Genomic DNA, 11,435 nt, shown 5'->3' on the forward strand with positions numbered 1-11,435 from the left:
TCTCCTGTTGGCTTATGTTGAATTAATTCAACAGCTGATGCTTAAGGCTATTTTTCCAAGTCTTTTCTACAGTCTAATACTTAGAACCTTCTCTCAAAATACAGGAGTGTGTTTAAATTCCAGCATGGGACAACTGAAGCAAATTTTCTTATTGCTTGGAAGAATGCTCTGCTGTGGGGATAGTGGGAGAGAAGAAGGGAGTGAGAATGTCAAAAATGGAAATAAAAATTAAGCAAAGGCTGCTGCCGGCTGTCCTTTCAACTGGATGCTCTTCCAGGCTGTTGTGTTTGAACACCTGTTCGATGTGTCCAGCTAGTGAACAATGAATCTCTTTTGATGATGAATCTCTTTTTGTAGATCCACTTAAAAACAGCAATTAGTTCATAACTGTATTTTGTGAATAAAGTTGGATTTCAAATATAATCTTCTCAGAATTCCATTGTCACTCTCTGTCTGGCATGATGACTATTTTGAAACACATTCTACTCATCTAGCCAAGGTGTTTACTTGTATTTCATATTCTCCTTCTGTTCTAGACTTGACCTTCTCACTAAAGTACCTCGTAAAAGAATTCTAGGTATAAAGGTTAGATGAAGCCAGATGATGCTGGCTACTGGTAAGTTAACTAATGGTTGCTAGGTTTCACAGAAATATGCGTGGGAAAGGCTTGCAGGTGAACCTTGAAAGATTTTATTATAATCAACATAGAATTACCATTGCAAAGAAGATGATTTATTGATGGCTAGGTGTGATGAAAGTGGAAGTGAAACCTGAAGGAAACATATTGAGACAGCTGACGGTTTATGCTCTTTATTTTAAAGCAGGTGGATGACCACCGTTTATGAAATAAAGCAAAAAGATCCCCAGTTTCAGTCAGATGCAAAAGAAAGTGCCAACTCTTCAAACAACAGACTGGCTTGGTGTTGGTATGCCATCATAATCATCTGAATAGTGCTGATACTGGTCAGTAAGAAGAGGCTGATGCAACTCATCTTTATTTTTCTTGACACGTACAATACATGCAGCAGCAGCAAAGATGATTGCAACAAGAACCAGTGCAGTTACTATTGCAATAGTTATCATCTCTGTGACACGGAGAGCCCGACCTAAAAGAAGAAAAACAAAAGGCAAAGATATTAACAGCAAATATCAAGTATATGGATAAATAAAAGAGGTTCAGACTGAAACTCAGCATTTGTCATTATTCACTGAGTTGGGGAGTAGAAGTGATTAAAATTTTGTTTGATAATTCTTGTTCAAAAATGTGAAAAGATTTGGTCTATCCACTCTAAAATCTGTTCTGGACATTTCTTCTGCCACCTTGTTAGCAAGGATTTGCATTCTCTCTAGTGAGTTAATGAAGATATTTGACATAGGAATAAGGACATTCTGCAAGGTTAAGATGCAAATGAGAACTTCTCCTAAAATTAGGATGGGTAGTGGAAATTTCATGCTGGAACAATCTCTGACCGGTATCTATTGTAAATCCCAAAAAACATCTGAAAAGTAATGTAGGAAGGGAGAAAAAGGCCTTTACAAAGACAGCAAATATTGTTGGTGAAATTTGAATAAACTTCAAGAGACAAAGATACGAAGGAAAAAAAGGAGAGGAAGTATGTAGGCTGCACAATTTACCTGGCCACTCGACTTCATAGCTGTATCCCAGGTTTTCGGGTGCAGTAACAAACATTTCATTATTGGTTACTGGAGGCCAGAAAGGCACCATGTTGTACTGTCGGTTATGTCCAATAGGGGCATTCTCCAGTGGGTATGTTGAGATATCTGAAATTGAAAGTCAAACCACATTTCTGTAAATAAGTTCAAAATAACTTGCACTACTTAATTTTTGTTTCCAGCTCAGGGATTTGAGTTGGATTCTCCAGAATTCTTTTCCAATTCTTCCAGAAGAATTTGTTTCCTAGTGTGACAGATACAAAGCGGAATCTCTGCATTGTCCAAAACCAAGGCCACTAATGTTATCTCTGGTTTTGAATAGAAATCATCAGTAAATTTTTAAAAACTTTGCCTGTGTTGGGCTTTTTATTTCTTCTCACTTGGAAAAGGAGAAATATGGCAAAGACTTTTTTCCACATTCTTGCTTTGCCTGATCATAGCAGTGATGAAGAGGAAGACAGTTGATGTAAATTCCAGTCCAATTTTTTTTCAACATTATGCTAAATCAGAAGGAAGTCCACTGAAATAAAATCCAAACCAAAATAGAAAATCCCCAAACCAAACCAAATCAAATCCAACCAGCAACAACTACAACAAAACTCAAAACATAAAAGAAAGAAAATACTTTGTGGTAAGATTATGCCAAACCTTGTGATAGATCATGTAAGAACCACAAGGGGATACAACTGCTCTCTGAGAGCTGATGTGGGAAAATTCAGTGAGGCGGGTTGTGGAAGCTGCACAAAGAAGTCTCAGTTGTGCAGAAACAGCTGTCTTCTGTAGAAGAAGGAAGAGGAGTATAGATTATCCTAAGAGAATAGAAGTGCTGCATTGTGTGGAGGAATACAGTTGCTGCATGATGCATAGACATAAGAGTTAGACTGAATTCTCCCCCTTGTCCACTGACGTAAGTCTCCTTTTTTTTTTTTCCCCTTCATTCCTTTCAAATCCTTCCTTCTGTTCCTCCTTTCTCCCTCTTTTTCACTTTCTCCTGTGTTACCTTTTTTTTTTTTTTTTTTTTTTTTTTTTTTTTTTTTTTTTAAAAAAAAAGCAAGGGCAGAAAGAGTAACCATCCTTTAGAAGTATATGGAGATGGCAATTGAATGCTGGTAGTGTATCACAGAGGTGGTAAAAATGAATGTGTATGGCATCTGTTCTTCCTTTGACAAGAAGAAAATAGTTATTTACTCCACACAACAGTGGAATGTCCTTCCAGGGTTACCATGTCTTTGGTCTATGAAGATAGTGTATTCGCACATACTGTTTTCTTGAGTTGTGCCTGCTGTCTCTGACCAGGTCCCTTCACAGAGAGTGACCTGCAATTGGATGTAAATGGGGTGAGGAAGAGAGCTTGTTTGTTACTACTTTGTCTTTGTTATCTATATTAACTCTCAATATTCCAATCCTCTCTCCTAAATTTAGGGGCATCTCACTGTCCTAGAAGAAGGAGTTGAGTTCTTGTGATTACGAAGACTAACAACTACCCATCCTGCCTCTGTCCATGAGAACATCTTACCTGCAGAATGCCGTCTCAGCCACTCGTCAAAAAGAGCATCTGTAAATGTGTGCAGGAGGACAAAAATGGGGTCATTTGGTGATAAATGAGTTTGTCCTCCTGTCCCATTCAAAAATAGATGAGCCAAGTTATGAAGACTTCGAACTGCTGGGTCATATTTTCCTGAAGGATCACTGTACCCTGCAAACAAAGAAGAAAAGAAAAATACCAATGAAGATTTTGTTTGGAAGCTGCAGTCTCAGATGAATACTTTTTCTTTTTTCTCTGAAAGACTTTCATGTTGTTATGTTGCTTTGCTTAAAACAAATGGGAAGCTAATTCTCTGCCTATTGACATTTAAGAAATGTTCCTGGAATGCATAATTTTCAGATTAAAATAGCCTTTATGAAAGAATGCTGGAAATGTGGACTGCAAAGCTGCTGGGTTCTACTGCAAAAATGACCAAAATATCATCAGAGCATAAAAACAGAGGTATATATTTAGGCCCTACATATCATTCACCATACTGTAATAGTTGCATAAGTTTTCTAACTGCTTACTAAAGCAGATGTATTTTGCCATTTATTCTAATGAGCTAGCTGTTAGGTTCCCTGACTTCACTTCCATGCATACTAGGAACACATATTGGGAAGCCTTACGTGGTCTGATATTGTTTATTTTTTCAGTGAAGATAGACTGTAGCTTTACTTGTGCCCAAAACCTTATAACCCCCAATCAGATGTTAGGATCTGAAGCATCATGAAAACTCCTGTGTTCAAGCTTTAGCCAATAGTTCCAGAGAGGGATACATACAGATAATTTTCTAAAGCCATGTTTGGATATCTAGGTATTGATAGGCAGTGATTTGAACTGTCACTTTTTAATATTTTCCTGGTAAAAGCTGTGGTTCATTAGGGTATAGAAGAAGTTGCTAGGATGCTGTCTGAACAGTATAAATCAAATCTTTGGGCTCTTTTCTCTGTTGGATGTGTGTGTGTGTTCTGCTGTCAGTGATGGAGAGTTTAGTCTTAAATGTGCAGAGCTTATAGAAGGACAGAGTTTTATGTCCCAGAGAGTAGGTCTAGCATGTCTAGCAGTAAATCCTGTACCCAGACATCAATTACTGTTTCAATACCATTGCGCTAAGTACTACCAAAGCTTTCAATTTATTTTGCTTTCTTTTATTTGTTTTAATTTAGATGCAAGAATAACTGCTAGAAGTACTTGTTTGCTTCATTTAGGGGTGCAGAGGCATCAATCCACAGACAAGGACTATGTTTTCAACAAAGGCATGTTTGTTTTCAACAAACTTGCTAATCATATGTCAAGGACCTGAAGTTAGTTTCTACTTAGCAGCAGACTTTTGAGACTTTTATGCATTTTATGCATTTTGAGGCATAAGCTATAAGTAATTTACCTATAGCTTATTTCCACATAATACTGGGCTAATACTTAACGCTAAGAACAATGTGTTCTTCTTGTCCAATAGCCTGTCTCAAAACTCATACTTCCAACAGGAAAATGTGGCAAGTCTGTTCCCTGACTTATTTGGTGTTGTTCCAGGGCTTTTTATTTGCCATGTTTACCTTCCACTGTGTTACGGAAACTGTCAGTTGAATTGGAATAGAAGGGAGGAGTGTCAAATACACCAACTTCCAAACACTGAGCAACATCCTCAGGCTCTGGGAGACGCTGTACCATAGGTCGTGCTACATTTCCAGCAGGATTTCTTCGGATGGGACCACCCTCAGTACCTGCAAATAAAAAAGAGAAAACAAGGTGGAGAACAGTAGGCCGCAGAATGAATTGCTCTCGTAGCTGAGCCATGGAGAAAAAAGAAATCCCTCACAAATAACATTTACACTTAATGAGCTGGTCAGTTCCCGATGTCAGACCTTATGGGGCCCTGTGACCCTTTTGGATTCTCGCTTCAGGATGTAAAAAGCAATCTAGAGGCTTCTTACTGAAGTCTGTTGTTCACCAACTGATTCACGGAAATTTCCTACAGATTTTCAATGTGATTTCCTGATGAGACCTAGGCCAAGATTATTGAGGATGTCCTGGTAGAGTAGCTGAGGAAAAGATTATGTAAATAACTAACCCAATATTGGAGGGGGGTCCTATTTTTTTCCCCTATTTCCATGATGATGCTTATGTGAATGTAGAAAAAATTTGCTGGTATTTAAAAATTATTTTAATTTGGGTATGTATGTTAAATCTGGTATTACTCGCTTTCAAAACATAGTCCAAACAGTTATTATGGGGATTTGTTGGATGTTCTCATTTTAGGAGCAGAATGGCATGAAGGTGATAAGTGGAGTAGTTAGAAGAAAAGTTAAGCTTCAGTTAAGAAATAACATTGCCAGATTTAATTATTTATGGTTCAAGAGATGAATTGGTACTGCATAAGAAGGGAAAGGAAAGCATTTAATCTTCCTTCTGCTACAGGCTCCTGATAGTATGTATTATCTCAACAGACCTATGAAACATGGATCAACAATATTCAAAAACTACTTTAAGACCTTTGGGCTGGAAAAAGCCACTGCAATGTAAAGCATATTTATTTATTATTAAGAGAATTTTGTCTCCAGATATCGTCCATCATTCATACTTACTGTTACAGATGGTTCCCAAGGTTTCATAATCTTCTACATTTTCACATAACACTCGCCACTGAGAGAAGATTGAATTCTGGCTTATAAGAGAGACATCAAAATTGCTTCTGGCTCCCATCAAGTCATCTGAGCAGATATCACATGTATTTTGTCCTGTTGCAAAGTTCCAGTAGGGCAGTCCAAAAGTGGGGTCCTGCAACATGTTCTAAACCACAAAAATATGTTGTTACTAAATGTGTGATACAGACAGCTATAATATCTATGGCTAGAAGAATGCTAAAACAGCCAAATACTTCTTAGCAAAAGTCAGAATCCTGCCTTGTAGGAGAGAACCATTCTATGGAAAGTTCACATAGAAGCTTTTGGTAGATCTTCACACTGATATTTTTGTTCAGCAGAACAGAGCTGTTCTACTAAACTGAATCCTGGATCTCCCCCATTAATAAGACAGTATTAGTGCCTTATTAGACAAATATTTTTAATGTCTTGTCACCAAATGCAGTGTTTGTAGTGCGCATAATAATTATGTCAACTGTGGAACTGAAGAAAATGTAAAGAATAGGGATACCAGCTTTTCCAATTGGCATTGTTTGGTTCTAGTATGGGTTGGAGTTAAACAGTTCTGGAGGAAGTGAGGCAAAATTACTTTGACTAATGATGAAGTCTACTGACATAAATGAGAATATATATTAAATTAGAGACAGATAGAACTTCTCAGGGCTTCCACGCAGAGAAATGCCAGCGATGACAAATGTGTGTTTTGGAACAGAGTTTGTGCCTCAGCCTGATGTAAGGCAATTAAAGCTAGTGTAAACACTGAAGTGATTTCAGACACTATTTAGTCCTGACCTTGAAAACTTAATTCTTGCTTTTTTAAGGAGGATGATGGTCCATAAAATACTATACCCATTTTATGAATAGGACCTCAAAAGAGAAGGAAAGAAAGAGAATCACTGATTGATGGAACAGGGTAGAACAAACCACTAATTTCTCTAACCAGTTACACAAATTAAATGCGATTCTGAATCCCTAGGCCATCACTTTCTTCAGAATTTCTGCTGCTTTGATTAATGTTATTCAAGAATAATGGCCTTGAGATTAAAAACACAGCTGAAAATAACATTGTTGGTTCAATAACATGTCTTATATTTAGACTATCTTTTTTCCAAGAGATTTTTATGGAAATTTTACATTTTCTATTACTCTGATCAAAATATTATATTTAACATCTCTATAAAAGTGACAGTCTGAAGCCTAAATGCACTCTATTAAAATTAGTATATGAAATGAGTTACTGAAATTGAAGCAGAATAATTTCCACACATAGGAAAAATTGCTATAATTTTTTTCCTATTTTAATGTGGTGTGAAGTTCTTTAACTGTATGCAACATAGCTTGAATACCAGTAAACATTAACAGGAACTTCACCTGCATGTCTCTTTCAAGCTGCAATAGATGGTACCTATGCCACGTGACAAAAGCTGGTCCCTCATGAGAGAAATCAACTCCTCCAAAACTCTGCTGCCCCGCACCCAGGAAAGTCTTCCTGACAGAATAATAATGAGACCACACAAAGTAGTTATAAATGGAGATATTTTCGAACTGAGGTGTGTTGCCATCTGGTCCAAAAATTTCTTCACGTCTTCGTGTGGCAATAACGATGTCAGGATGGACTGTCACCTTGGCTTGGTGTAACGCATTCACAAAGCGATTCCTTTCTTCTGCACTTAGATCCAAAAGGTTCCTTCTGACTGTGATAACACAGAAGAAGCAAGTTAACAAAGTAGTAAACACTGAAGTCTGATCTCACAGAACCTATTTATTGCCTTCCTAATAGTTCTGGGTAAGGCCCTTTTTCTTCAAGTATTCACCCTTTTTTTTATTAGGGAAACTCACTGAGCATAAATAGAAGATGTTATTATTTTGGGAAAAGCTGAAATAAATTAAAATAAAGCACCAAACCTTGCAATTTTTTGGTTTTTTTAGGAGTACTGTTACAGTTTATCCTTCCATCCTGCTAGACAAAAGACAAAGACAGTTCTTTGTCCTACAAACCTTTCAGAACTTCATCCAATAAAGGTTTCCTTTAGTGGTAGGGAAGTGGTAGTGCTCTACAAGAAATGAACGCTATAAACCAATTTATAATAATCAAACTCTCTGATTGGCAATTTAAGAAAGAATTATTTTTTTTTTTTTATTCATGAACCTTTGTAGGAAAAATGGCAGATTCTTCAGTGAATTATTCTGAATTTCATACAATACAGTATCTCTTTAATCTGACATTATCTATTAAAATTATCAACAGTTACCACATATTAGTCCTTTTTAGCAGTGTATCTCAAAATAATGAAAAAATATCATTGTCCACACATCGTGACGGAAACTAGGAAGAAAACTGACTTGTTGAAATAGCAGTATTTCAGCAAGGAGAACTGAGTTTAGATCATTTTAGTCCTTCCTAGATCTGGTCTGAGAAAATTTCAGACTAAGTTTAGACTAAGATGAATATAGAATTCCTCACAATTGTTTTTAAATATTTTCTTATTGTTTCTATAAAAAACACTGTAAAAATACATAAGTCATTGCTCAAATTAGTGGTGGATTATGTTGATACAAGAAGCAACAGATCTCCAACATGAATCTATATGAAGAATGAAAGTGAATTATGCTTCACTAAAAAGAAGATTCAGTGAGGGATATTTTAGCTTCCGGGAAATTTAAATAAAGTCTTTCTTGAAACATGAGTTTCATCCAAGGACTATATATCGTGAAATGGGCTTTTTTGTTTTGCAGGACTGAGCTGACATGCTGACCCTCATCACTGAAGTGCTGGGTTTTTTGGTTTTGTTGGGTTTTTTGATTTTGTTGGTTTGGTTATTTGGTTGGTTGTTTTGTGGTGTTTTTTGTAGTGTTTCAAGTAGAGAACTATAATTGTCCATTTAATTTTGATTTACATAGGCATATTAATATTTTCATTTTCAAAATATGTGCCTGAACCACAATAAAGAATTCCTCTTATTAGAGTAAGTCATGAACTGAGAAGATATGACACCAAGCCGCATATTATAGCAATTTACTATGGATATGTGAACAATAATCCAGTAATTATTTTAAAATCTGAGCAGATGGGGCCAGGTCTATGAATAGGCAAAAAAGGTGTCCTCAATGTGGAAACTTAAGGCATAATAAGAAAATAATTTACGTTTTTTAAACTCATGTTTTCATGCATGATATTTCTGATTTGTGTGGCATTTTAATGCAATGTAAAGGATTTAAAGAGAGAAAAGTAAAAAGTGCTCTTGTGCATACTAGAAAATCACCTAAAACTGCTGTTTGTCTGTCTCTAGTTTTACATTTTTAAATTTGTGTGTCAACATTTATCTCTTGATTGTTCTTCAGAGTTGGTATCATTGTAAAATGGAATAGGCCAGAATATCAGAGAGTGCAATCTGGCTTAGCAGACCCAATTCACAACTAATATTTTCTGCTTTCCAGTTTGGTTCTTGAAGCTCAAAGGATGAAAAAAAATGCAAAGATTTTTCCCATGACCATCAAAAAGTTATTATTAAGGAATTGTTGTTAAAATTTTGATTTGGTAAGTGGTCCTTTGTTAACCTTTGTTGGAACATGCTCTTACATTCACAGAATGTTCCCTTATCTGGTGAAAATGTCAGTGCTGATTTCTGTTTCTGCAGAGAGAAACACTGCATATTTGTTTCAGTTAAATGTTAAACATTCATGTTTAACAGATCAGCAGAACCCATTGCACATTTGAGGAGATTGTTGATTTTACAGGATTTCAATAACATCTTTGAAATTAAAAGTGTTTAAGTTTAAAAATAAAGAATGAAATCTTGTCCATTCAGATGGTTTTCAGATGAGAATAACGATCTGTCCCCAAGCCTGTTTGTCTTTTTAAATTTACCTGTAATATTCAACATTTTTCTAGTTCTGCAAGGATTTCATCTCCATTTAAAAAAAAAAAAAATCTGTGCAGTGATATGCTAGACTGAAACTGGAGTACTGAAGAAGGGCTTACTACACTGATTCATTTGAACAGTCCACAGTCATGATGAGTGTTTTTAAAGATATTGACAGCAGCAAGGACAGTAAAAATTTACCAGACCAGGTACGTAGTTTTAAATTGTATTAAGGGACTTTGAATGAAAGGAACTGCTGTCACATTTAAAATAGTCACAAGGTATTAAACATATTGGGGCACATATTATTCTCAAACACACTCACAAACACAATTCCTATATACCCTGTTTTACTCTTAAAGCCAAATAATGTATTTTTTTCAATTTAGATGTTCTATTCTTTAATGGACTTTGACTATAGGTTTTTTCCTTTTAATGTATAGTAAGTACATGTGATTTATACACATGCTGAACAGCTCCTCTAGCACCTGCCTTAATGACCCCTTTAGCAGCATACCTTTGGTAAATAAGCATAATGGGAATTTTGTACCTTAAAGAGAACAAATCCACTAGGCACATTTAGAAGCAAGTACTGACAAGGGGCGAATTCCATGTCGTGTTTCTGATGTACTTACCTATATTGATCTGCTGGCTACAGGTGGGTCCCGTCCATCCTGGGCGGCAGGAGCCGCAGTTGTATCCGGAGAAGTTCCCGTTGCAGCGGCAGGTCTGGTTGAAGAAGCGGATGGGCCACTGCTCGCGGTCATCCCGCCCGTCGTGGATGTACTGCGGGCCGTGGGGCCGTGAGTCCACCGTCACCTGCACGCACCGGCCCCGGCCCGTGGACACGCCACACCGGTCGGTACCTGGCCCAAACACAGGGAAATAGTCTGGGCAGCACATGCCACTCCTCAGGGACTCCACAGTTGCGCACTGCCGAGGGAACTGGGCTCCAGCTTGGCCCGACATGGTAAGAAGCAGTATCAGGGAAAGGTAGAGCAGCGTGGGGATCCGCATGACAATGGGTCAGTGGCTTGTTCCCAGAGCTGGCTGTCCACACACGCTGAGTCTCTCTCCTGTGGTGGGACACCCAGCTCCCCCTATAGAGAGAGAGAAGGAGAGAGAAAAAGCAGAATAAAAGCAAGTGATACAAATCTCAGGGCTACCCCTTTCACCCCAGAAAATTCCTTCTAACTCTACACTTCAATACTCTATCTGAAAAGGTGAACAACTCTGACCGCAGACACTAATGTTCTTCTCATTATCTGCAAAAAAGATAGTAACTAAGTAGATCTATATTTGCCCATTAACTTCTAAATTATTCCAAAATGTTCATTCACATTTTACCCTTGCCAAACACATTTGCTTCACCACCATGAAGTTCCAAAATTTTTCTAAGGCACTGTTTTTCTGAAACATTTTTCTTTCACCCCTCCTTCCCTCCCTGAGTTCATGCCTTTTCAGTATTTAACTACTATATCTTGTTCTCCCCTCTGTTTTCTTACTGTTCTCTAATGCCAGCTCCAACATGAAGTGAAGCTATACTTTCATGCATTGTACCTGTTTTCTCTTCCTGGTACCTCTCCACTGCTGAGACCTTGTTCTATCTCTGCACGTCCTATGACTGTCTAACCTGAAATAAGCACAGCTAATTTCTCTCCTGGTTCAGTCTGCTTGCTAATCCTTCTTGCACCAACACAGTATGGCTTGGCCTCACCCTCCTTCCTCTCT

At 37.4% G+C, this 11,435-nt stretch overlaps 1 protein-coding gene across 1 annotated transcript; it reads right to left on the reverse strand.

Annotated features, from left to right (window-relative positions):
• Positions 1 to 868: 868 nt before the first annotated feature.
• Positions 869 to 10,721, reverse strand: TYRP1 (tyrosinase related protein 1). Its single transcript, XM_066340063.1, has 7 exons — positions 10,340 to 10,721; positions 7,213 to 7,535; positions 5,785 to 5,989; positions 4,756 to 4,923; positions 3,191 to 3,370; positions 1,636 to 1,782; positions 869 to 1,106 (listed from the first exon to the last, which is right to left on the reverse strand). Exons 1-7 carry the CDS (start codon positions 10,719 to 10,721, stop codon positions 901 to 903), a joined length of 1,611 nt encoding a protein of 536 aa, XP_066196160.1. The 3' UTR covers positions 869 to 900.
• Between the last annotated feature and the right edge of the window lie 714 nt (positions 10,722 to 11,435).

Source organism: Sylvia atricapilla, chromosome Z, assembly GCF_009819655.1.
Source record: "Sylvia atricapilla isolate bSylAtr1 chromosome Z, bSylAtr1.pri, whole genome shotgun sequence".
Classification (NCBI taxonomy): Eukaryota; Metazoa; Chordata; class Aves; order Passeriformes; family Sylviidae; genus Sylvia; species Sylvia atricapilla.